Consider the following 27692-nt stretch of genomic DNA (forward strand, 5'->3'; position numbering starts at 1 on the left):
ATGATTCACAGTTCATTTATCTTCTACTAGCCCTTTATGTAGGAATAAGAATAATAAAATAATGATATTTGCAATGAAATTTTCCTCAATAACGATATAACAAATGCTCAATAACGATATAACAAATGTTCAATAAAAGTTTGATTTAATTTACTCATGCATATATGTTGAAAAAAGATTTTTTTCATAGCCTAATTGTTTTGAATGTTCTACCTCAGATAAGTAAATTGATCCACTGTTTGGTATCAAGTGCAGGAGTAAAAATCAACCTTTAAACATTAAAGAAATAATGATGTGACATTTATCGAGATAATTATCGATATTGAATGATATAAAAAGATTGAAGGTGGTGTGTCTGCCGATCTGAACTGTCTGGGGTCTGTTTGTGAATAAGTCCAATATCCAGTTGTAGAGTGTTGTATTTAAACCCTGAGTGTGCCGATCAGTTTCATGGGGAGACTGTGTTGAATGCTGAGCTGAAATCCACAAACAACATTCTGAGGTAGGTGTTGTTTTTCTCAAGGAGTGTGAGGGCTGAGTGGAGGGCAGTGGAGATGACATCCTCTGTGGATCTGGTGAGGGTCGAGGCTGGCTGGGATGTTGTTCTTTATGTGCTGAAGTACCAGTTTTTCAAAGCACTTCATCAGAATGGGGGTGAGTGCCACAGGGCGGTAGTCGTTTAGACTAGACACTGCAGACTTTTTAGGTAAAATCCTCTCCTGAGACAGTGAGATGTTGAAAATGTCAGTAATAACATCAACTAGCTGATTGGCTCAGGTTTTTAGTACACGGCCAGGAATGTTATTAGTCCCAGCAGCTTTACTCATATTCTCTCTCAGCAGGACTGTTCTCACATCTGCTGTGGATACTGACAGTGGCCGGTCCTCTGGAGATGGAGTAGACTTTACAGCTGACTCCCTGTTGAGGAGATCAAAGCAAGCATAAAAGGTGTTTAGCTCATCTGGTAATGTGGCCTCACACACGATGGGGCTCCTGCTTTTGTAGCCTGTGATAGGAACTGCAACAAAAAAACCACTGGAGAATTCTCTGAACAGATAGTATGGCCGACATGTCAACATTAAAAGTTCCACATCTGATAAACATTTTCCATCCACTTTGGCTGCATTTGAGCACCAAGGATTGTTTAGAGATACACAGTCCCCCTCCCCTTGTCTTACCAGACTCTAGTGTCCTGTCAGCGTGCAATAAACTCCTCCCGCCTCAGGTCTCGGTGAAGATGAGGACACAGCAGTCTCTGATTTCCAGTTGCTGAGCGAGCCTTAAACTTTTTGAGCAATGTTGCTGGGCAATCTTGCTAGTGGCAAGTCCGACTATGTTTTGAACGGATAGCGGCGGTGTGGGGTGGGCGGCGGAGTGGTGGGGGAAGGGGATTACAGTAGTAATCTTTACTCATTACCATTGACGGCAACGTTGCCCTGCATGATTGCTCTAAAAGTTGCTCTGTGTATCATCAGCTTAAGTATAGTGATATGATATAATGATATAAATAGTGTTATGAGGCACTGAATTTGATGAGTTCACTGTTTGTCAGACCAGAAATGAGACAAGAATTAGGTTAGTAAGGCGGTAGACACCACCAGAGCATGTTTGTTTCTAGGGGCCAGTGTAGGTACCAGATCCGCTTGGGACCTACCAACTTTGATAACTTTATTCTCTGGTTTTGGTGAGTTTCTAGATGAACAGAACTACTAACTGCTGCTAACTGTAATATTAGCTGATGTTTGCTAGTTAGCCGTGTAGCCAGCAGCCCTATTAGCTTAGCTTGATCTTCCTGGACTGGGAGCTCGAGCACTGGGGGAGCGTTAGTGTTTACACCACTAGCACAACTGCTGAGTTCCCAGGCCGGTCAGAGTCTGCTAGCTAATGGGATCGCTAGCTGCACAGCTAACAGAGCTTACTAGCTAACAGCAGCTAGTATTAGCAGCATTTAGCGGTTACTTTCACAACAGGTAAAGTCATCTGTACATCAAGAAACTAACTTCTTTCACAACCGACCAAGCAATTTCTGTGAGATGTACTGAACAACGTCCAAAAGTTGAAGAGTGGCAGTGAAAGTGTTCTGAGCAGAGTGGTGGAATGCTGAGACAGACTGAACAGGTGGAATGCGTCCCTGTACGTGGTGTGAGTGCTGGTCCTGGAGCAGATCGCTAGCAGATGACCCAGGGGTGGAAATGAACGTTTTGGCTCACCTGCCAAGGTGGCTGGTAGATGAAAAAATCCACCGGCCAAACATATTTTTTACCGGCCAAAATAATAAATTGCCTTTTTTGCACATATAGGCCTAATTTGTTTCCGTACTTTTTATCGAGATAATAAGGTATTATGTCAAATACAAACTTAAATAAGAGGCCAGAGTGAAATTTGAAGCAAAATTATATTATTGCTATTAAATGTACTTTAAACAAAACAGTAAATTGTTTTATAAATTTACAAGATGCTATTCAACTTAAATTTTATCACTGCTCACTATAGTCATGCTTTATCGTTCAACTTAAACGTCCTCATCAGACTGCTGACATTCTGCTATCACCCTCTTCTGGCCTCCTGGTTCTGACAGAGTCCTGGTGCCACAGCATCACAGGTTTTGTGGGATCAACATTTTTTTCACAGCCTTTGGATCATTCTCCTTGATCTCTGGGGAGGACAGCAGGACCAACAGAAGATCTAACAATGAACCATCAACTAACGTTACCCAGCCTAAAGCTAAAAACACTCCTAACAACTTTTGTAATTAGCTCACCCTGCCTTATTTCATGGAGGTATTGTGCCAGCCTGCCAGCTTACGGCACTTTATGAAAGGAGTGGAGCATGGCATGCCGCTGGTTCTGGTAAAGCCAGATCGCTATGTGAAAGCACACATGATTGCGGGATAAAGGCCTTTTCACATGTGATAAAGCTGCAAACTTTTGTTCAGTATGAATAAGCGAATGCGACATAAATGCGGATGTTCTTTCCGTGCTGATCTCCGTATGAAAGCGGATACACTCTCACTCTCCCCTCCCAACTCCTGTCGCCTGTCCCCTAATGCCCACCCCTTACAAATCTACGCCAATCAAACAAAAGTAACATGAAAAGAACATAAAGAACAAGCAATGAACGCCTCTGTTCCGTGTTTTTAGATACTTTGGTACATCAGGGACCAATTTAAGTGCGACACACACAACAAGAAAGTCGGTCTGCTGCTAATTATCGTCAAATAGAAATTATATGCCAAATATATTTACCCGCCAATGTGGCGGGTAGCCTTCCAACATTTGGCCGCCAAACGGAACATTCACACGCGTTTGGCGGGAGGTGGGTGTTAATTTTCATCCCTGGGATGACCATATAGCTGACATCAGCTAGGCAGGAAAGTACACTGTAAAAAAAATCTGTAATTTTAAAGTTTTATTTCTTTTTATTTCACAGTTTTTTTCCCTGTATTTCTGAAATACATGAAAATATCAAAAAATTGCTAAATTAAACATGTCTAATGTAAAATAACATGAAAAACCTGTAGCTGTGATTAACTATAACATTTCTGTTATTATAAAGAAAATATTGGGTTTTTTGACGTAAACAAACTGTTACAATACATTCAGAAATTTCCCGTATTTTTACTAATTTTATTTTTATTATTTAAAAGAAAAAATTGTTAAAAATAAGTTTAATACTGTAAAAACATTTCTTCAACTTGGTACAAACATTTGTTTTCTAACTTGACATAGATTTTCTTGTTAATTGACAAATATCTCCTTTAATTATGGATATTTGGAAAATAAAAACATTGAATAAATGTTATTTTAATCAGTATATAGTGTCTACAAGTATTGTTAAACTGTCGAATCACAGTTTTGATCATTGAAAACAGCCATATATACTGTAATTTCACAGCTTTTGACTTTTATTATAATTCTTAGATTACAAGTTAGATTAACATAGTATATAATTGCCCCAAAGTGGTAAAATTACAGAAAGGTAATATTTAATTTATTGTTAAATGACAGGCGTTCACACCTTTTAATGGGGTTAAAAAAGAAAACTTCCTGTAAAATTACGGGTTTGTGATGAAATATTTATTTTAATGCCATTTTACAGATACTTGATTGAAGAGTCTTAGCTATAGGTGTATTATCAAAACCTAAAGTAAACATATTTAAATCCTGTTTTTTCATAATCAAAAATGACCACATGTTCACATTATTACATTATTTTACATCATTTATCCTATAATAGAAACCAGAAACCCATTTTGAGTAATCTTGTACTAGGGTTATTTATGAAAGTTTCAGACTTCCTTAAATTGAGCAAACTCAGATATTTATTCATTTAGTTGACGCTTTTATCTAAAGGTCGCACGTGGATGGGTCATAGTGGGGGATTGAACTCTCTCACACCAAAGGCATGTGTGTCATCCATTGCTCCATCACCACCCCACAGACCTTCTAAAGTACCACCACGATACAAATTCCCACATCTGATACTATTTCTAGACCATTTATTCAGTTCCATGCTCACAACAAATAAGCCACACAAGTCAAACATTTCAGTGTAAAGAATTGTTCACCTGAAACAAAGTAAACAAGTAGTGTAGTTTTCATATACCTTATTGACGACATTTTCAGATCTATTCATTAGAAACCTAATTGGGTCAACATAAAGAATATTTTGGATACTGTTAGACACAGCTCCAAGATTAAAGTGCAATCTGAATGTAAAGTAATTGGAAAGTATTTCTTAAAATGCTGGCATTTTGTTTGGTAGGACTGTACAGACATGAAAGGCAAAGGAGAGGGGGAAATGGTGGTTTTACATACAGTGAACTTAATGCACAATCCAAAGACTTCTTCCCTGGTTTCAATATGATATTTTATGACTTTCTAAAGCCAGTTTTTGTATCTAGTAAATGTTGTTATGGCTGTATGTGTTTCTCTGTGCTGTGCATCCTTGTTTCTTTTCTGTCCTCTAGTTCTGCCACAGGAGTGCTTCAGCTGTTTGCTGAATTAGGTCCACCTGGCCTTGCAAGGCAGTGCACAACTGTGTGCACGGGAGTTGGGGAAGTCCAAAATTTCTAAATGAAGTTGGTATACAAAAAAGATGCAAATATATGCAAGTAGAAAGACAAGTGCGAATGTGAAGTTTTTCTTGGCAGTCCAAATGAATTGTTTGCAAGTTTTTGGTATGCAAGCCAAAAGTACATTTTTAGATTCGACTGACTTTGCACACACCTCTGGATGACCTAAAGAAACCACTTGGGTTCTTAGCTCAATTGGAAAACATAAACATCGGCAAACAAAATCAACAGTATAGCTATCCAAGGTCAGCAAGAAATTAAGTAAGTTTCCCTTAATAATTGGTATGGTGACCAAATTCTGGAAATGTATTAGTCCATAGCCCTCTCCACAGAATTGGGGAAGAATTCAAGTCTGGTGGCTACATGGCTACAAAAATGACAGATCAGATAACCACTCCCCCTCCACAACCAGCTCTTCCATTAAGTGTGAGTAATAAGCAAAAGGCAGATTATCTACACTAGCTTGCTGTTCCTTACATCCAAAAAGCTTGACAGCATTTGATTACAATATAACTGCATTGATAAATAGGACTGTGTGATCTGACGGTATACACTATATTGCCAAAAGTATTGGGACACACCCTCCGAATCATTGAATTCAGATGTTCCAGTCACTTCCATGGCCACAAGTGTATAAAATCAAGCACCTAGCATGTGGACTGCTTCTACAAACATTTGTGAAAGAATGGGTCGCTCTCAGGAGCTCAGTGAATTCAAGCTTGGTACCTGTGCAATACGTCCATTTGTGAAATTTCAACTGTTAGTGGTATTATAACTAAGTGGAAGCGATTTGGAACAACAGAAACTCAGCCTTGAATGGGTAAGCCACATAAAATCATAGAGCGGGGTCGGCGCATTTGCAGAAGCTGACAACTTTCTACAGAGTCAAGAGCTACAGACCTCCAAATGTCGTGTGGCCTTCAGATAGCTTCATGGAATGGGTTTCCATCATCACCAAGTGCAATGCAAAGCGTTGGATACATGGTGAAAAGCACGCCGCCACTAAACACTAGTGCAGTGGAGACGTGTTCTCTGGAGTGACGAATCACGCTTCTCTGTCTGGCAATCTGATGGATAAGTCTGGGATTGGCGGTTGCCAAGAGAATGGTACTGGCCTGACTGCATTGCGCCAAGTGTGTAAAGTTTGGTGTGGAGGTGTTTTTCAGGGGTTGGGCTTGGCCCCATAGTTCCAGTGAAAGAAACTGTTAATGCTTCAGCATACCAAAACATTTTGGTAAATTTCATGCTCCCAGCTTTGTGGAAACAGTTTGGGAATGGCCCCTTCCTCTTCCAACATGACTGCGCACCAGTGCACAAAGCAAGGTCCATAAAGACATGGATAAGTTGGAGTTTGGTGTGGAGAAGTTGACCGGTCTGCACAGTCCTGACCCCAACCCGACAGAACACCTTTGGGATGAATTAGAGTGGAGACTGCGAGCCAAGCCTTCTCATCCAACATCTGTCCCTGACCTCACAAATGCTCTTCTAGAAAAATGGTCCAAAATTCCAATGAACACACACACACAGCTGATTACTAGTTTTGAGTATTGTGACATTTTTATTAAAGGAAAACCTAGTATTAGCGGGTGTTGTATCATTCTTTTTTACAATATATATTGATTACATTACAACAAGACTTTTATGTGAAATTATATAATAAAACTCAGCAACACTCTACTATAAATTTTAAGCCTGATTATTTGTATTATAGCAGTGTTCAACTATATTTAAAGGTAATTTAATTGTTTTTACAGGTGTATATGTTCTTAATTAAACAATAAAAGCCCCAAAAATTGTACAAGATTTTATGTAAAATTAAAGTTACAGACTTGTCATTATGGAACATTATTATGAGTGGGTTATTTACTGTTATTTTACGGTATTTTTCTGGTGCCCCAGCTGCCGGAATATTTCCGTATTTTTACGAGTGGGTGATTTTTCTGTTATTTTACAGTATTTTTCCGGCGCCCCAGCTGCCAGAATATTTCTGTTCTTTTACGAGTTGGTTATTTACTGTTATGTAACAGTATTTTTCTGGTGCCCCAGCTGCCAGAATATTTCCGTTTTTTCACTTTTTTTTTAACAGTGTAAAAAAGAACATTCAGAGCAGCCTAAGCTTTTTAATCATAGGGAATACTTTTACGTACATTTACCTTATTTGAAACTTTGGCCACATGTAGTATGAACATCTGACACTGTAACATTATGATGAAAATAAGGGAAAGCATAATAATAGGGCCCTTTAGGTTTTGGAGCTTAAGCAGCGAGCTGGAAGGAAATGTTATTTATTTTGGGTAGAAGAAGTTTCTTTAATATTCCCTGCAAGAGCTTGTTGCAGCAGCTATTGCTTCTACTGTGGGACAACAGCAAGTAAAAAGTAAGACAAAAATAAGAATAGGGATTATATAAACATTATGTAAACACAAGCAGCAGAGCTGGAAAAGACTGTATAAATTGCACATAGAAAATATGATAACCAGGGGTTAGCTGAACCCCTTTATTTAAATCACATAAATCCATATCATTCATGAGGGACAGTGTTGATATTTATGGAAGATTTTATTGGACTTCTATCTATCTAACTACAAATGTGTGTAAAATCATATCCACAAAAACACAGTGCAATTTGCAAATATGTACAATTTACTCTGTACACACATATTTTAATTATGGTGAAATCCAAATGTGCTTCCTTGTCCCGAGAAAGTGCCCCCCCCCCCGCCCCCCAACACACACACACACACACACACACACACAACCACCAAAGGAAGACAGTGTGACACCTTGCATGATTTCAGGTTAATGATTTTCCAAACTGTCTCCTGCTGTGTGTTGGGGCTGTTGGTGTGTGATAAAAAGCTGCTCGTGATGTCAGGTCTCTCAACTTCCTCAGTGCTGCTGACCCCCCCCAAAAAATCCCTCTCTGGTTACATAATATTGTAAATCCTAAAGTACCATCTGGTATCAGCAACACTATCCATCACTAATTGTTGTTGATGCACATGGCAACATCATCAGAGCTCTCACAAACACACAGAGACACACTGAAATCTATCCTTATGAGTCCCTTTGTGCTTACGTGGCTAACCCCAAAAATACAGACTGAGACAAAATGAGCACCCTTTAAACTCTGCCAAGGTGTAAAGTTAGATCTCAGATAGCAAAACCACACACACACACACACACACACACACACACACACACACACACACACACACACACATTTCAACTTTCAACTCTTTCAATCTATTATCTTCCCTTTGTTGAGATTAAAGCAGCTCAGGTTGTATCGGGGATTAGGCCGTTGTAATTGCTGGGAATGGGTCACCCAATGAGTGTGTGTGTGTGTGTGTTGTGGTCAAGCATAGGGTGCAGGGATTACGTGACCCATGGTGTACAGTGTGCTTTGTCAGTTCCTGTGGACCGTTAGATTCCATTAAAAGCCTGTCTGTAAATGTCCTCAGTATCATGCTGAAGAGCTCAGAGCCTTAGATCAGATTTTTATGTCCCATTCACACGAAAGCCTGGATGTCATTTAGTTAACATGCAGTAAAGATTTTAATGTCTGTTCGCTCTGCATTGTCTAAACTACTACACTAAATACCAAATATGCAGGTTGTTTTATGGTTACATGCACAGTTGTGGATCTGCAGGTTTTTAAGATGATGGTAATAATGTCATACTTTGAGTAGAGACACTACAAACAGTACTTCTATACTCCATAAAATCAGATCCAAATACATCCTAATGGCCATCCTAACTGCCTTGAAACAAGGTATCAGTGCCAGTTGACTGATTCCAGTCCAACCCCCATCAGCAAGATCATTGATATTTTAAAACAGAGTGACCTCAAAACCTGTCCACCACTCTTCATGGTGATGTGGTTTTGTTGGATGAACAGTGATTTTATCTATCATGAGCTAAATGGACAAGATGTTTATTAAAGCCATCAAAGCTACAAAATATTAAGTTGTGTTTGAATGACTGTGAAAGTAATCCTCTGCTACATTTCACAGGGAATGGTATGTTTCACTCAAGTGCGAACCTCCAGGTCTGAAAAGTGAAGCCAACGCAGAGGTGCCTTAATCCTGGATTCTTTCAGCCAGGAGCGGAGCAACTCTTCTGGTTGCACAAAGAAGTCCGATTGCTTTAGACTTAATAACAAAATGAGCCTACTCAGTAAACACTTTCCTAATGAGTTTATGGTTTCAGTCACTAGTTTAAAGTCTTCTTCAACACAGCATGATGTTCATTTAGTAAATTATGGTCCCAGTAAAGCAGGGTATGCTTTAGGGCGGGCTACATGGTGTGTGTCGCTACCACGGTTGTTCTAAACCTTGCTGCCAGCTCTAGCTCGCTCCACACTCTCATCCAAATATGATCACTTCTGGTTTCAAAATAACAAGATGGCGATGGCCAAAATGCCACACTCTAGACTTTGAAACAGGTGACGTCACAGTGGTTACGTGCACTTCTCTTATAGTCAAGTTTTACTCCACTACATTTGTCTGACAGCCTTAGTTACTAGTTATTTTTCACACTCCATTTGTTTTCTATAATTTACAGGTGCTTAAGTTTGCTAGAAAAACTTAAGCACCTGTAATATAAAATATAAAATATAAAAAAAAAAAAATATATATATATATATAATTTACTTTGCTTATGTTTGTTAGAAGAGGCGCGATCATCATCCAGTACAAGCACAGGCTCAGTTGACTCACTCACTTATCCTATTCAATAAATATTTTACGTCATTCTGTTCTGTAGAGTTCTACATACACTCAGACCGACAGATGGAGCAAACTGTTTACAATCATAGTAATATTCCATACTCTAATATTTAAAATGGTTGTCCCTCTGGTTACATGGTACTGGTATGTTGTGAACATCAGTCATATCTCCTAGTATGTTTTATTCACTGTAGAAAGTCAGAATATGCCAGCATGTAAATTAGGAGAGTACTAGCACTTATTTTTTTCCACTGCACTACAGATAGTTGATGAGGTCATTGTGCAGAAGGCAGGTGTGCAGGTGATCAGAGATCCAGGAGCCCACGCCCACGCCAACACACAAACACAGGCTGTTTTGGAAGCCGCCTACTACAGTAGCAATACCAAAAATACCCAGATGTTGTACTGATTCAGAAAAAATCTCCACGATGCATCGGACCAGTCTACCTCTCCTACTCACAGCCATTCTTTTTAAAAGTAATCATTATTTAATCAGACAGCCTGAACAACCGGTCAATGTTGAAATATATTCAATTAGAAAAAAATATTAGCCAACCATGAGAGTGTTAGTCTGTAAAGGCTTTTAAGTACCATGATTACCATTTGTCCAACAGTAACACAACCAAAACATTAAAATTAATTATGTTGTTCACACAATTTTGGTTACGTACCTGTCACACAAAATAATTGCAGTATAATGGATATAGCGCGATGCATGTCTGTTTTTAAATTAGTTTGTTTTTAAAAGGTTTTGTTTGGAAGATGTTAAGGCATATAGATGCGTGGGCAGTTCATGAGAGGCTGTTAGGGCTTTACAAAAGATGATTTTACTGTAAATGTTGCTTTAGAATGGAGCAGTCCACTCCAAAGTAAAATGTACATAAAATGAAGTGCTTGTTAGTACCAGCATTCAGTAATAATGCACTTTAGAAGTCAAGGTGCTACATAAAGAGCTTCCCATGAAAACAGGAATGTGCCATTTTAACATTTTCTAGCCTTCCACATGCCAGAATTTCTATCCTTGATTTTAGCACAGACACAGGATTCAAATGAGTTGCAGTATCTCTATTTGGATAAATCCATTTATTCAAATAAACATTGCAGTGAAGGATTGGTGACAGCAAAAAAAGGACGTGTAGTATCTCTGGCCATATCATAAAACCAGTATGCCATTTATCAAGATTGTCTCTGGCTCTGTGTGTACTTTGATGTTTTAATGATACAAAAGCCTGGTTAATGTTTCAAGAAAAGAACTGATGTGCTGATTTTGTATTCTTTGTTATTTTTTGAAGCGTCAGAGAGCTGTGTGATTATAATAAGAGACTCGATCACAGCAGGAGTATTGAGAACAGAGTCAGAATGCTGTGTGATGGCCTGCCGACCACACACTGCATACACTACTGTCTGCACGCTAGCTGCCCATTCATACACAAAGATCACTGCTCCTGTGTGTGTAGCCATGTGTGTAATATGTCTGTATATTGATGTGTTGATATTATTGATGTCCTCTCTGTAAGGGCTGTAAAGTCTGTGTGGTTGGATGACGAGCTGGACACAGTGAATGCTGAATAGCTGACATAGCTGGTGTAGTGCTAAGAAAACAGTGACATTGTGGCGAGGCCCAGTATGTACCTCATTTATCCATATTTATCAGGATCAGCATTTACAGAAGCAGTTTTCTTCAAAAATCAGTTTTTGCATGAATGCCTAAAAGACTGTCTTGCTGAGGATTGTAAGGCTGACTTCACCCAAGGGGTAGACGATATCACCAAAAATGTTAATGCGGTAAAACATTTTAGATCAGTCAATATCGATAATTACCATAGTAAATGTCAAATTATTATTTCTTTTAAGTTTAAAGGCTGATTTTTGCTCCTGAGTGAAAGTTGAAGAAACCAATTGGTTAATCAGAACAAACACTTGATGCCAAACAGTGGATCACTTCACAAATCTAAAACATTCAAAGCAATTACAAGAAAATCGCTGTTCAGCAACTATGCATGAGTAAAATTAAGAAGCAATATTTTTTCAATGGTTTTTCCTTAACAAAATAAATATCTTAATATAAAATATAAGTGCTAATTCATAGGGGTGACCTTAAATAGTCAAAGATTCGATTATATGATATCGCTCACAGACGAATCTTCTGATTTTACGTAGAACTACCGGGTTTCTCCCAATAAGTTATTATGCAGTCTGTTACATATAACATATAACATATTAAGCTGTAAATAAACATATGAATAGAAAGAAGCTTTTAGTGCGTGAATCTATCAAAAATCTTAACCCTAACCCTGTGCATGTGTGGTGTAGCGTGTGTGTGTGTGGTAGAGGAGGGAGAGAGACAGAGCACCATCAGTGCTGGTGTTGTTTGTGAACTTTGCGGGATGTTGTAATTATTTATCACCATTGATGAACCGCACAAAGAATATTTTATCATTTATACAGTATTTGGAACAGACCCGCGAGGAACCACGATGTGCATGCAACCATTATAGGTGAGTCAGCATGCACAACTCTGCACACGGCTGGTAAATAGCAGGTGAGCAGATCAGAGAGAAAATGTTTAACAAAGCCTCAGTGGCTTATGAGTAGAGGCTGTAGCTCTGCAGCTTCTCAAGATGAAAGCCGACTACCGTTTGTACATGGGCAGAAATGGGTTGTTTTCTACTGTAAATTAATCAGTTACAGCACCCAAGTATTTATATGAAAGTCCTTTTGGCAGTACTGGCTTACTTTTAATAGGGCTTTGATGTGATGTAATGTGCCCTTTGGCAGCTATATTGGAGGTCAATGGTTCATGTGGGGCGGCTGTGGCTCAGGAGGTAGAGCGGGTTGGCCATTAATCGGAAGGTTGGTGGTTCAATCCCTGGCTCCCCCTGGTTGCGTGTCGAAGTGTCCTTGGCTGTTCCGCCAGTGTATGAATGAGTGCGAATGCTAGTTTCCGTTTGAGCACTTGTAGTGTAAAAGCGCTTTGAGTGGTCGAAAAGACTAGAAAGGCGCTATACAAGTATGGAGCATTTACATGTGCAAGGATTAATGTCACCAGCTGATGACATTTGACTTTGTGTCTTGACCAAAGTTAAATGTCTTGTTTTTTACTGGAAGTGATTACCTAAACAGTGACTGCGCCATTACTGATTGATTTTGTGTTTATATAATGGAACCATGGTAGCAAGCTTTACACAGATTGTCTGCTAACTACAAGATTGTCTGCTTCCTATTAACACAAAACATGTTTTACATCAGCATTAATGGCTATATGTGGTAAATTAACATCACCTGCTTAGCTATATGCATGTTAAAGTAAAGCTTGTTTTCTTGTTAAGACTAGAGTTAATGAGAAGAGAGTGTATCAGAAAGATTTTTCCATGCCAATGTGACTTATTTGAAATGAAGGTTATCTGGGTTTCTCATAATCATAACCCAGTTATGATGTTTACATATACAGAGCCAAAAACTGGGTTACTGACTCTGCATTTTCCGTCAGACTGAATATGTGACAAGATGACTGACTGACTGACAGACGGGCCGACTGGTAAGTGGATTAGGAAGACATAGCCTACATGTATTGACTGCTTGACTGTCTGAGTAATGTCTGGTCCACAGTAAAGAGAATGATTCATGGCCATGTCATGCGGATCACAAAAAAAGTTGCTGAAAAAGTTCACGCTTTAAAACTTGTAGTCAAGTGTATGAAGTCAAGGTGCAGCTTTAGCTCGTTTATGGTTTATTCATAATGAGACTTCACACTCCCAAGGACCAGGGACTGGACTATCTGACGGCTCTGTGTGTGTGTGAGGAAGAGACAGTGTGAGTGTGTGAGTTAAAACTGGACAGGCGGTGTGGATACTGTTGGCTGCCTTCAGATGGCTGGTCTATTTTGATGGAAAGGGGTGGCTGGGTTTGTGCTTGTCTCTCACACACACAAGCACATGCAGGCGCGCGCACACACACAGACACACACACGCGCGGCACACACACAAGCTGCTAGGTGGTTGACATTTTCCTTTTTCACCTTTAATTGGTCCTCTGGGAGTTGTCAGAGGTCTCAGTGGCTGTCTGCAAGGTGGCAACACATACATACACATACACACACACACACACACACACACACACAGCCATGCATCAGGAGAAGTAGGAGATGAAGGCAACAGAGGAGGAGAGGCGCTGTGATTGTCACCTGAAGGTCATGAACATTTATCAGTGTTTGTAAAGACAAAAAAGGGGAGACTGGAGAGGAAATATCCAACCGGCCTGTGCTGCCGTTCTGAATTGGGCAGGACTGCAAATAACTACTATTTGGGGCAAAACTAGTTATAGTTAGTTGCCTCGGAGTCCTAGCTGTTCTGTGTTGGCTGCAGCCTACAGAGCCTTGTGTGCGACATGTGGAGCTTTCTTGCAGCTGTTTGTTCTAACATAACAAAACATAATTGACTTAGTAGTTTATATCTGTGCTGCGTAAAAAGACACAGCTCTGATTCCTTTTGAATGAGACAAGTCAGGTGAAGCAGCGGGGTGCCAAGGCAGAGAGCTCCGGCAAAACAATGCAGGGTCATTGCGAAATACGTCAATGTGGCTGATGTTTGTCACAAGACAACACAGCGTCATTTGTCGTACTCGTGCAAAACCCTGGTAGATTATTTTGTAAATTAATTTCGTATTTCTACTTTTTACCTCACAGTGTAATAAAAATTAATACTCTGCATTAGGGCTGACCCTGAATAGTCGAAGATTCGATCAGTATTTCCCCTAGGATAGAGTTGTAGCAGTGGAGGTGAAGCGAATTTTTATTTTGTGCGTGTAGTGCGTAGTATTCTAGTAGTAGTCTAAATAGAAAACCCCAACACAAAATGTCTCAGCAGTATTGCTCTTGTGTCCATGAACATGCAATGCACATTAGAATAGTTAAAATGTCAGTGTTTTCCCATAAGTCCCACTTCCCTTCTGAGGTGCATTTTATTTGCATATTAAAATCCAAAAAGAAACTTATCCTCATTAGCTTAAAAGGACTAGTTTGCATCACTAATTGTATTTACTAACCTCAGCTCCTCCAGTCACCAACGTCCTTTCTTTTGCTAACAACCAATTTTTCAGACTCACCTGAAACCTGAAAAATAATTTAGGATGAACCAGTCTGTACAGGACAGAGCTGTAGGCTACACCAGTTTAGTTTGTACCTGATGTTCGCAACATTGGACAAGTAGGTAGTAATAAAATACAGCTACCAGTTACTCTCTGTAAATTGAGCTAATGTTAAGGGGGGAGGGTAGATGTTAGCTAACTTAGCGCAAAGTGGCTTCACTTTTCCAGCAGTTGGGGAAACAACAGACAGACTTTTTTTGGTCTTGAGAAGCTGAAACACCATAACCGACACCGTACATTTACTGCTAGAATATTTTCTTCCGCTCATGTTCACCGTCATTTTCTGCCACTTGGACAATCAAACACTCGCTACGCACCTCCCGATTCAGAGTTACGTTGCTCTTATATCCTTGAATCACCTGTCACGTCCTTTGAAGAATGAGGAGATGTGTGTATGTTAAAAAAATAAAAATATATTAAAAATAAAATAAATAAATATAACAGTAACGTGTGTGTGTGTGTATATTAATAGACAAATTGATAGACCGCTCCTGAATGCATAGGGGAAACGCTAGGAAATGCTTCGATGGGTGGAGCCTGATTCGACTGTCAATCTCACAGTCGAAGCTTCACGGTGGAACAAGGATCATGCCATTTTGGCGATATGGGGGTGCTCAATGTCTGATTTTACATAGAACAACCAGTTTTCTCCCAATAAGTTAATATACAGCCTATTACAATATACATTTCAACGTTTAATGCTGTACATAAACATGTAAAAGGAATAAAACTTTAAATAAATGTTTTTAAAGTGCATAAATAAATCCAAAATTGTAACCCTAACCCTGGGTCGTCAGTGCACATGTGTAGGAGTAGCGTGTATGTGGCAGAAGAGGAACACCTGCTGAAGAGACGGAGCCCCAGCTTCACTGGTGTAGTGCTGTAGTGAATAGACCCACGAGGAACCACGACGTGCAGTTGGCGGCAGCACGGCATGCATGTTAAATTCCTATACCTGAATATTATAAACCATTCTGTCCCCACCAGCGCATTGCCTATCTGTCTGGTCAGAAGCAGGATGTTAGGTGCTATATAAATAAAATTGAATTGAATTGATTATGGTTACAAATTTGTAGAAATTTAAAGATTTCATTTATTGCGCAGTAATTCAAAAGATGAAATCTTTCATTGTAATAATGTCATTAAGTCCATAATTGATAGGAGCTTTCTAATAGAGAGGGATGGAAATGCTGGTTTGCCAACAGAGGGGCAGAAGAGAATTCACATGCCATCCAAAATGTCTTATTTCAGTCCAGATAGGGACTGTTTTAAAACAGGATTAGTGTCAGCAAATTCCTAATGCGTAGGAAGAGAATAACAGTGCACTGGGAGAGGTAGGATGACATGACCCTGCTCAATTTGCAACCAGGCAGGTTGATAATTTGATTCAAAGACCTGACCACAGTAAGAGAAAGCTTATGCATGACAGGCCCAGGAATAATAATGAAAATTTGGCAGTCCCATGCCTCGTATTTGTTTTGGTTGTTGTAAAAAGTCCTTTCTGATTCTACGGGGGGGGGGGGGGGGGTTCTTAGTCTAAATAAAACGAATCACTTCACTATCTAGTTATCTAAAAAGCGACTTGCAATGGGCACCTGGACAGATGGTGCTCAAGACCGACTGTCAAGAGGTCCATTGATATTTGTACAGCAATACCTGTCAACATGATTAAAAGCATCTCTGGATAAAAGAGGAATTACACGCATAATTAGGGCTGCGCGATATGATAAAAATGTTATTCCTATATTATGTAATTCATACCATTCGAAATATATAGATAATTATCATGATAAATGTTAAATCATTATTTCTTTCAAGTTTAAAGGCAGATTTTTGCTCCTGACACTTTGGTGCATTAACCTATTGTTAGAATTTAATACTTTCACTGTTTATGTAGCCATTGGCAATATTGTTGCTATACATTCATGCCAATAAAGCTAATTTGAATTTGAATTTGTAGCCTAAGCATTTGTGCTTTTTGAAAGGTTGAGATCAGGCTTATTCATTCTACATAAAACTGTATAATAATACTGTAAAAAGAAAAAGCAATTACAATGTGATGGATTTCTAACTCTTACTACCAACAAGGGGTTAGGGGCAACGAGGGGCTGTCAACGCCTTTAAGACTAACAAGTTAGCTAGCTAGCTAACGCTACGAAGCTAACATAGCTAAAGCTATACTTTAACTTTATTAAAAAAACAAACTAATCTTGTTTCACATGAAACGGAATGTTGGTCTCCCAGGTGAAAGGTGGCTAACCCTCCACCACCAGAGTACAACTTTACGGATATTTATATTACATGGCCATCTTTGTCATGTGTTTGCGCTGTACACACACTTAGATGGCACTACCACAACAAATGTAAAACATGAGTCATAATTTTGTGTGGCTAAAACTTCCTATATGGTTGTTTGTCTGTGGAGGACAGGCTCCTTACTACTGAAAAGTCCTTTTAAGTTGATTTTCATACCATTCTGAAATTGTTTGATACCTCTGGGGAGACATACATACATTCAGAATTCTAAAACATTTTGTATGCTGTGAAAAATGGACTGTTTATTGTCTGTTGTATGGTTACTGAAAATTTACACCCCATACACCCCATAGTGGAGATACTGGACAGAAAAAAATCTCATGGGGGCTATTTTTTTACCTCACTGAGTTAGGCTGGTTAACAAATAGCACTCAATTGAAAATGAATTATCAGCAGATGTGAGATTTAATCTGCTGTAAATTTGGTTGGCTTCTTGAAGGCTTGGATTTAGGCCAGCACAACAGTGCATTAAGAGCATTTTGGTGACTTCACACACACTCAGATACACACTAGAATAACTAGGCGATGGGGGAAATCCCTTTGAACTGGAAAACTTGAAGGTTCTGGCCTCTTTCACTGCACAATAACGGAGTGGTGAGGCTCGTTAAAAACCAAGTGAAGGTGTCCAGCCAGAATCAATCAGTCTCCTGTGTGTTCTTCACCTGATTCAGTTAAAGCCTTTTCATAAAGCAGTAATTTAATGGAACTAATGCAGTTCAGGCAGAGAGAGAGGGAGAGAAAACATTAGCAAGAGCAAGATGGAGACAAGGAAGGGCAAGAGACGAGTGAGAAAGCTTTATGAGTCATCAGTTCAGGGCTTCAACATGTTTTTGGTCTATCCGGTCATGTCAAGATTTAACGTCTTTACAACACACAATAAAAGAATAATTTTCTTGTGTATGTTAGTTCATATGGTTGTGATACAGGAATTTCTCTGCTTCAACCAGCTGGTAAGCCTTCACCACAGTCATGTTGTGACTGCTGATGGCTGAAATCCACTGTTGCATAACAGGGCTGCACCCTAGTGCTGATAATGTGAACTGATAAGGTGTATTATCCTTCACATCAATCTCTGTAAGCCAATGAGCCTAATTACTTGATTAGTTCCTAAGTCATTTTAATCAGTTGGTTCATGATCATGTCTTTTTTCCCCTGATGAGCAGCCCCAAATAGTTTTTTGTTATTGTCCAAAAAGTATCTCTGAACCCTAAAAATGTGCCATTGATCCGGTGTGAACAAAGTGTTGCCATGCCGTGTAAACAGAACCAAATGGGTTACATTTGCATGGAAAGTAGTTAAGATAAAAAAGAACATTGCTTGTGCTCGTTGCAGCAGGACACTGACGGAGCTCTGTGCGGGAAGATAAAAGCACATTTCCTTTCAGCATCGTAATTGCTGTGTTAGTGTTCCATCCAGATCCGTCAGTGTGAATGTGTATGGATTTATTGATCCAGCTCAGTTTTTAAGTGCACAAAGGCAGTTTTGGGGAAGTGTTTTTTTAAAAGGCTACAACCACTGAGTGGTCAGTCTTATTTTTTGAGGGAAATATTTATTTAAAGCCAAGACAATTTGTCTCTATGAAATCATGCATGAAGAAGAGAGAGGAATGAGATTTGCCCACTCCGTGTGTAGTGAAGGACTAGTGTTGTTGAAAATTTGTATATACTGTACCTTAATCACTGGTGTAAGGCTGCTATAATCCTCACAACTTCAGACTACAGGCAACCAGTTCACAACAGCACTGAGATGACCATCTCTTCCTGCCAACAGATTGTAAATCTGTACGGGCACCCTCTGTTGAAAACTCCTCAGTCATGAAGGAGAGGTGGGAAAGAAAAACAGGACGAGCCTACATTTGAAGATTTAAATGCTTTATCATGAGATGAAAGAGAAAGAATGAGATCTTCCATAAATGGGGCTTAAACTTCAGGTTGACCTAATAAGAAGCAAGTCAGTGAAAATCAAGATTTAAATGTTAGACTAGATGATTAGACATTTAGATAATAATAATAGATAGATAATAGATTTACATGATCCAATACTTATTTTAACCACCAAGCATTAATCAGTCCTCAGGAATTTGTAATCTTGCGATCACAAAATATGTATTTAATTGAATCATTCAGTATTTGTCCAATCAAAGCAGTTTTCTGAACCACTTTTACAAGCCACAGTCAAGACAAAATTCCGATAATTATTGCAGAGGCCTCCTCAGCAATAATTATCGGAATTGCTAATTGCTGAGGCCTCCTCAGCAATAATCTCTAGAAATTGTCTTCTCAGGAAAGCTAATGTTAAATATATATGCTCATCTTACACCTAAACCTAACAGTATTGTTTATTTCTTTTTTCTTTTTTAAACCTGTCCTGCCCAGCAGCCTGGTATAGAGCTGGATACCATGTTGTGCCACACAGATTTTACTTTAACAAGAAAGTATTTGTCTATTTTATTATTTATTTAAATATGTATTGATTTGTCACCGGGCCAGACAGGGAGGCAGAAATTGGGATGTGGGGCACAAACACTGCACAGACACCACAGAGAAAAGACAACACCTGCGTGAGAACGGGGATGGGGGGTGGGGACAACAGGGAATAGCAGAGAGAAAACAGCAATTGCAGAAAGTAACAAAACCTGCAAGAGAACGTGGAGGGGGGCTTGGGGCAGAGAAAAAACAAACAAAAACAAAAAACAGCTGATATAAGAAACAACTGATGGAGAAATAAAAAGGAGAAACAGTCAAGCAAAATAAATAAACAACACGGCACAGCCATGAGTGCTGGAATAATAATAATAAACTTAATTAAATAAGTAACTTAATGAAAAGCATAAAGAATAATTCTACCTGTGACAACCAGGGACAACCTAAATGTCTGTATGTGAGGGTGTGTGTGTGTGTGGGTCTATTAGGGCAGCAACTTATGATTATTTTCGTAGTCGACTAATCTGTTAATTATTAATTCGACTGGTTGACTAGTCACGATTTAAACCGAACCTTAATTAAACCGTTTAACTAATTAAATATATTTCAAGTGAATTACTGATCTCAAACACACAGACTAACTAGCTAACCTTACCAGTAAGTGAATGAGGTTTACACATGGAAAAAAAGGACGCAAACTAGTCCCTCCAAGCCGACCATGAGATGCCTAACCCTAACCCTAACCCTAGACTTTAATTAACGCACACATTACACTGTACAATTACTGCCAGACTGAAACATAGCGCTCATATTTTCCTCCGCTCCGCTCTCTTTCACCGTCATCTACTGCTGCCTGTCAAGTAACGTTAGCTCTCCTTTGAAGAATGGAGGAGAGAACGGTAGCTAAGCGTTACTGTGCTGCACCGTGTGCGGGTGAAACTCATTAACGTGAGTTGCGCATTGATTTTTTTGATCATGTGAAAGTTTAGTAGCAGGAGTCATTCATTCAACAGCTGCCTGTCTCTGCTGAACAGGGAGAACATGTTTCTGTTGGAGCTGCACTTATGCATTTCCGAGTTCCGCCTTTTTCGTTCTGTCAATGTTACGTTATCAATTGTCAATAGTTATTGACATTTGTGAATCGATTCAGAATCGTCCAAGTTTGCATTGCGATGCATCTAAAAATCAATTATTTTCCACACCCCTACTGTATATGTCCAAAACATTAGTCCACAAACCAATGGGTGATGTCATTGTGGCCATGCCCACCTCTTTTTTTCTCCATGATGTAACTCATAGAGATGAAGGGGTGTGAAAGAATAAAAAAGGAAGTTTACGGTAAAACATACAACCAAAAGACAAATGTGATAAGTGAAGTTGTTGATATTTCTCTGTGAATTCATCACTGTAAACGACTCCAGTCACATTACACACAGTCATGCGATTCAATGTCAATACACAAGACTAGTTGCACTAGTTGATATTTTCCTTATCAGAATCAGAATCAGAATTACTTTATTGATTCTGATAAGGAAAATATCATGTAGTGCAGGTTAAAGAAAGTGGGCTTAAAACTCAGCTTATAAGTAGAGATGGATGTGAAGGACAGCAGAAGTGTAAAGAATAAGCTTTTAAGAAATTGTGCAGAAAGGAGGTATTTAATATCACCTTCATCATTACACGTTACAGCAGTGAAAGCACATTCATCCGTGAATCATTCACTCCTTTCATTGTGTAAACACACATCTTGATAAAAGGCCTTTTAAAGCCGTAGCCTTCAGTAGCTGTAGATTGTGAAGATTACATGTCACTTATCTTTCGTTTCTTAACCTCGTCAGTATCTTCACTCAGGTTCCAGTAATGCTCTGTCTGCTGCTGCCACAGCCTCTTCATGGTCTTTTCTGTGGAAACCTGCCTTTGTTGTGTTAATGATGGTCTGACTACATCACTTTTGTTAAAGATCTTCCTCTGTGTGGTACTAATGACTGGGCGGTGGGAGTGCGTTTAAGTATGCGAGGCAAAAATAAATCTATGTCTGTGGTGAATGGGAATATTCAGCGTTATCAGGGAATAAAAGAGGAGATTCAGCTCGGTTGTCTGCATGTAAAAATTGTTGGGTGCTTGTTGTGGCCGTTTAGGAGATTTAGAGAACTCTCCAGAACTGTGTGTGTGTTTGACTTTTATAGGATGGTTCATCAAAGTACTTGCTATTGGGGAACTGCGTGAAGCATACTATATAATTTACCTTAGAATTGTCTAATGTCATCAGCGGAAACTATATCAGTGAAATGATCAAATCATAGTGTTTTGCGAATATGCTGTACAACCACATGCGAATGCAAAGCTGTCCAAATAGTGCTGCTCATGACATATGTAATTTCATGTTGTGATCATGTGTTCTCACCAAAATAAGACATATAAAATGATCCATGGAGTGATGGCTGACTGATGGAAATAGCACTGAAATGCTAGTCCATTGTCTATAGTCCATGTCCTCTATTATGATCTTACCTTCTGATACAAGAAGCAGGTTTTTTACTTTTTATTATTTATTTTAACAGACCAATATTAGAGACAGAACTCTTTCTTTTTAATTTCACCTGTTTTACAAATACTTATTATCATATTACAGTACTGAGCCTCCCTGTTTCCTGATCTGATTCCTCTTGTGGGAATTGTTTATCTCTATTCATCTTTATTCTGATTTTGTCATTTTACTATTCATATTTTGTAATCATTGTTTGAACTTCCATATATTCACGTATAATTTTTTACATGCACAATAAAAATCATTGTATTAAGATGACAGTTTATTGATTGCTTTTTTATGTGTTTTTGATGATTGGGGGACACGGTCAGACCAAAAAAGAACCGACACTCTTTAAAATGGTGTTGGTGCAATCTCAAACCTTCCTCCATGTTGTCTTTATAAATTCAATATAACGTACATTCCAACAACACTAATTCCATAAGTACAGCAACATAGTCATGTCATACTTACCTCTCAAAAGAAATACTGTTATTATTTCTAGTTCTCCTTTCACTGAAACTGGAAACTTCCTACTCAGGTATTTCACGTTCAGAAGGGTTTTAAGGATGTTATTTGAAGGCCATGACTCCCGTGTTCCTGGGTTGCTTTTGATGCATTTGCATTTGAAAGCAGTATTTCAGTGCAAGGCGTGTTGAGATTCATTGATGGTAACTTAACACTCCTGCAGAGTAGAAGAGACACTGAAGCTGCTCCGGTCTGTCTGAAATTGCAATAAACATAACAATTTGATGATCTGTTTAAGGTTAAGCAGCCCACAGTCCCTGGTACACTATTGAAACTGCCCTAATGCTGTGTTCCAGTCACAGGCGGAGGTCGGAATTTTCCAGTGGAAATTTCGGACTTCCAAACTCAAAGCGTAAACGAAAACAAAAAACATGACTGACCATGACAAATTGATGTTTCTATGTCAAGTGTTGGCACAATTGATTGATTTGCATACATACTTCAGTGTTGCGCTGTTTGGCCCAGCCATGTGCTCATTTCTGTTCCTCTACTTCTTCCACAGCTCTTTTTCCCGGTCAGTAAAAACCTGAGAGACTACGCCTGATGGACTCATCTCCCAAGTCAAGGTGATTCAGCTGGGAAGAAAAAACATTTGTAACCTGTACAACCTACACCTCCTCCTCCAGAAAAATGAGGACTATCTTACTGGGCGTTGTGTGGCTCTTTCTTGGCCTGTCTCTGGTTGCTTTATCTCTGAATGGACGGAGGACAGAAGCAGGAGATGGGGAGGGAATGGAAGCAGTGACCAGAGATGAGAAGCTGCTCAAACGAGTGAGACGAGGCTGGATGTGGAACCAGTTTTTCCTGCAGGAGGAGTACACAGGCAGTGAGCGCCAGTACATTGGCAAGGTAAGAGCTGTGCCACTGCTTCCCAATTTTTGGTTACAATGAATGCTGACACGGTCCATTATAACAAATAACATTGATTAGGTGGAGAGAAACTTATTTATTTATGGTTTATTAGATAGAGACAGATACAGTGTACATAGACAAACTAAGAACATCTGATGCAAGTATCACAGTGTTAATAGCAGATGCTAATTTTCAACAACCGTCCCTTGTCACCCATCAGTCATGTTTATTCTTCTTTCCTAAATTGCAGGCTTTATTAATATGAATTTATGCTAAAGTTAATCACTCACACACATTTTGCTCATGACTTCTGTGCCTGCAAGCATAATGAATTACCACTGATGATCATTGCTATACAAGTTTGTTCGAAATTGCGGGATCATTTAAAATTTTATATATGCTGGAGCATTGGCATTAGCATTATGCTGTATTTATCACCGCAGTGGCTGCTGTTCAGCAAACAGTCCATAGGCTTGTTTTGAAGAGTTTCCTTCTGCTCCTGCTGTTTCATTACCCACAACTTTACTGTTCAGTTGATTCTCACCGCTGTCATACACCCTGTTTTCAACAGCAGCAGGCAGCTGTTCTCAGCAAGGAAGTCCCGACATACCCGTGGTTCATGAGCTGCCCACACCAAACAGCAGAACACAAAGTTGACATTAGTTGATGAACATAGTGGACTATTTTACAGAGTGAAACATTCATTGGGTGACCAGAAATACCACTACAATTGAATACTATTGTTGCTCCGTCTGTGCTGGATGTATAAATAGGCTGTTTGTTAACACGTTAGCTGTACTACCACATAGGTCAAACATGTGTAAGATTACACTGTGGCTATGGCCCAGGAGGTAGAGGTAGCCGGCAAATCGGAAGATCCAGTCTGCCTGTTGAAGTGACCTTGGGCAAGATACTGAACCCCAGATTGCTCCTGATGGCTGTGCCGTCTGTGTTTGAATGTGTATGAATGTTAATTTCTGTCTCTAATGAGCAGTTGGCACCTCAGCCTCTGCCACCAGTGTGTGAATGGCTAAATGTGACATAGTGTAAAAGAGCTTTGAGTGGTCAGAAGACTAGAAAGGTTCTATGCAAGCACCGACCGTAAATGATAAATACAGCTTTAAATGTGTAAAACAAATGAGTTGAATTTCAAGATTCAGCTCCCAGTGTATTCAAAAAAAGCTCTGCAAGGCCTGCAACTAATCTTCTAAAAACAATAACTTACCAAAGTAATTTACAATATGTTCTAATCACATAAAAGTTAACTTTAGCATACAGCAGCACAGAGTGGACTGAACACATACAACAACAACAACACTGTAGGACATGTATTATATGCAACTTGATGCATAAGAGTTCCGTAGTTGCTGTGGAGCAGTGAAAGCTCCGCTGCAGCAGCTCTGTTTCCTCAGACTGTCACAGTAATGGAATGTCTCACATGTCCAGTGTTACAGTGTGATCTTTTTGCTCTTTCAGACTGTAAAGACCTGTGTTGATTATTTGTGGCCCAGCGACTGCTCTGCGCAGTACACATTCAGGACAGAGATGCAGAGAGGCTGACCAAAAGGAAATGGCAGGATAGGCACAAAGACAGAATGTGGAATGTGGAGTGAATATGTAGAGTTTTCTCACCTCACTCACAAAGAGGTGATCGGTATGTAATGGCTCCTGTGGTGGAAAGTGTTATTGTCAGCACCATCCTGTTAATATCTCTTACTTAAGCTCTCTCTTAATCTTGACATTGCTGTAAACAGTATGTTATATGCTGCATATGCATATCAAAACCTGAATTGTTACATATTTCAATACTTTCCGACCTTTTTCATAATATCCACTTTTCATATTGTTTCTGCCTCAGTATGTTCCATTGCTATTTGTGCTACTGCTGCGTTCATACACCCTCTGAAAGCCAGAAACGCATCCTCATGTCAGTTGAAGCCCTGGTGACATCTTTAGTGTTCACACAAATAGGCTGGCTTTTTTCTCTTCAGGAACTGAACAACACGTCTGAACCTTCAGGGACCTTGTACATTTTTGGTAATACCTTCTTGCTTGTGTTTGCACTGAATTATTAATTAAGAATGTTTTGCCCTTAAAAAGGCACAAATGTAATTTTTATAGTGTTTGTTGGGCGAGTGAGGTGTGCCGTTTAGGCGCCAGGTTTACGTGAACGTAAGAAGTCTGTACGCCAACATGGAAACAGGGCACTGCAAGACAAGGTGGCCAAAGACAGCATTCAACATGTCATATAACACTGTTGTTTTTCAGTTTGCTACACTTCATTGCATTGTGATACTCCAGTTTTTAGGGCTCAGAGTGGTACAAAGGCCCTAGTTTAGGGGTTGAGGGTTTTTTTGTGCCTAAAGTAAAATCGACGGCCCCTTCCCTACGACGTCACCTACTGCGTAGCCTGACGTGCATCTCAAAAATGTAACTACACGTCGAGTTGATGCTATCAATCACAAAGACGCTGTTGTTGACGCTGACCAATCACAGAGCTAGTAAGCTCTGTTTTTTGTGTCTAAGCCTAAGGAAGTGGTTTTGCGTCTAAGCCTAAGGAGGTGCTTTTGTGTCTAAGCCTAAGGAAGTGTTTTTTGCGTCTAAGCCTGAGGAAGTGGTTTTGCGTCTAAGTCTAAGGAAGTGCTTTTGTGTCTAAGCCAAAGGAAGTGTTTTTTGTACCTAAACCTAAGGAAGTGTTTTGTGTCTAAGCCTAAGGAAGTGTTTTTGTGTCTAAGCATAAGCAAGTGTTTTTTGTGCGTCAGCCGAAGGAAGCGTTTTTTGTGTCCAAGACTAAGGAATTGTTTGTTGTTTTTTGTACCTAAACCTAAGAAAGTTAGGTTATTTATTGTTGCTAACTTGACTTGTCTAGAAATGACACGCAGCGCATATTTTGATATGGCCACTTAAGGCCACTGACCAGGTGGCAGTATTTCATGAGATGGGAGTGAGGACGTGTTGGTACACGAAACATGCTGTCTGCTGATGTATTGAAAGCATAATACGATGATGAGTTTATTGACCTTGTGCAGAGATATTAAGGTTATGTAAGGATTTTCAATCTAACTGGCTGCTCTGCTTAACAAGAGTTTCTCACTCGTAGGCCTAATAGTTACGAAAGCACAGCTTGATGATAGTTGGAGCTGTTTGATCAGTAGCCAGATGCTGGGAGGTATATTGTGCTGCTCTGTATGAAGCCTGCCGTCTGACAGCACAAAATAAAGCAAGCTTTGAAACAAACAAGAGTTTGGCATGATTGATGTAAACACAGAGAGAAGGAAGACAGAGTCAGCAGACTTTTCCTCCCTGCTGGGGTGATGGCTTCGCTGCAGGGGGTCTTGGGTGCGTCACATGCTTTAGAGACAACAATATGGTTTAGAGACAGATTAGTAGAGAGAGGATGTGTTTAGCAGTGGCAACAATATGGTTAGGCAAACATTAATACCACGTGTTTACTCCTGATACCATGGAGTGCAGAGATTTAAGAATCATCTAATACACAATATTGATCTAGTACTGATCCAGTTTTCAATATTCAGTTGTACTGCTGCACAGCATTGCCTTCAGATGCACTCTGCTTGACATCATCCTTTGGCAAGGACTGTAAAAGTGACTGTGAGTAGGTGGGATGGGAATCATAGGTCAGTTGTTTATACAGGTGCTGGTCATATAATTAGAATATCATCAAAAAGTTTATTTATTTCAGTAATTCCATTCAAAAAGTGAAACTTGTATAATGTATACATTCATTCCACACAGACTGATATATTTCAAGTGTTCATTCCTTTTAATTTTGATGATTATAACTGACAACTAATGAAAACCCCAAAATCAGTATCTCAGAAAATTAGAATATTGTGAAAAGGTTCAATGTTGAACACACCTGGTGCCACACTCTAATCAGCTAATTAACTCAAAACACCTGCAAAGGCCTTTAAATGGTCTCTCAGTCTAGTTCTGTAGGCTACACAATCATGGGGAAGACTGCTGACTTGACAGCTGTCCAAAAGATGACCATTGACACCTTGCACAAGGAGGGCAAGACACAAAAGGTCATTGCTAAAGAGGCTGGCTGTTCACAGAGCTCTGTGTCCAAGCAC

The 27692-nt window shown here is 39.4% G+C and overlaps 1 protein-coding gene across 1 annotated transcript in view; it reads left to right on the plus strand.

The window, feature by feature from the left end:
- The first annotated feature begins 23245 nt into the window (after nucleotides 1-23245).
- LOC123972405 (cadherin-9-like) overlaps nucleotides 23246-27692 on the plus strand; it is a 45604-nt gene continuing 41157 nt past the window's right edge. The window contains exon 1 of the mRNA XM_046051902.1: nucleotides 23246-23592. Within this exon, the coding sequence (XP_045907858.1) occupies nucleotides 23374-23592 (219 nt within the window). The 5' untranslated portion in view covers nucleotides 23246-23373. The remainder of the gene's footprint in view (nucleotides 23593-27692) is intronic.

Source organism: Micropterus dolomieu, linkage group LG06, assembly GCF_021292245.1.
Source record: "Micropterus dolomieu isolate WLL.071019.BEF.003 ecotype Adirondacks linkage group LG06, ASM2129224v1, whole genome shotgun sequence".
Classification (NCBI taxonomy): Eukaryota; Metazoa; Chordata; class Actinopteri; order Centrarchiformes; family Centrarchidae; genus Micropterus; species Micropterus dolomieu.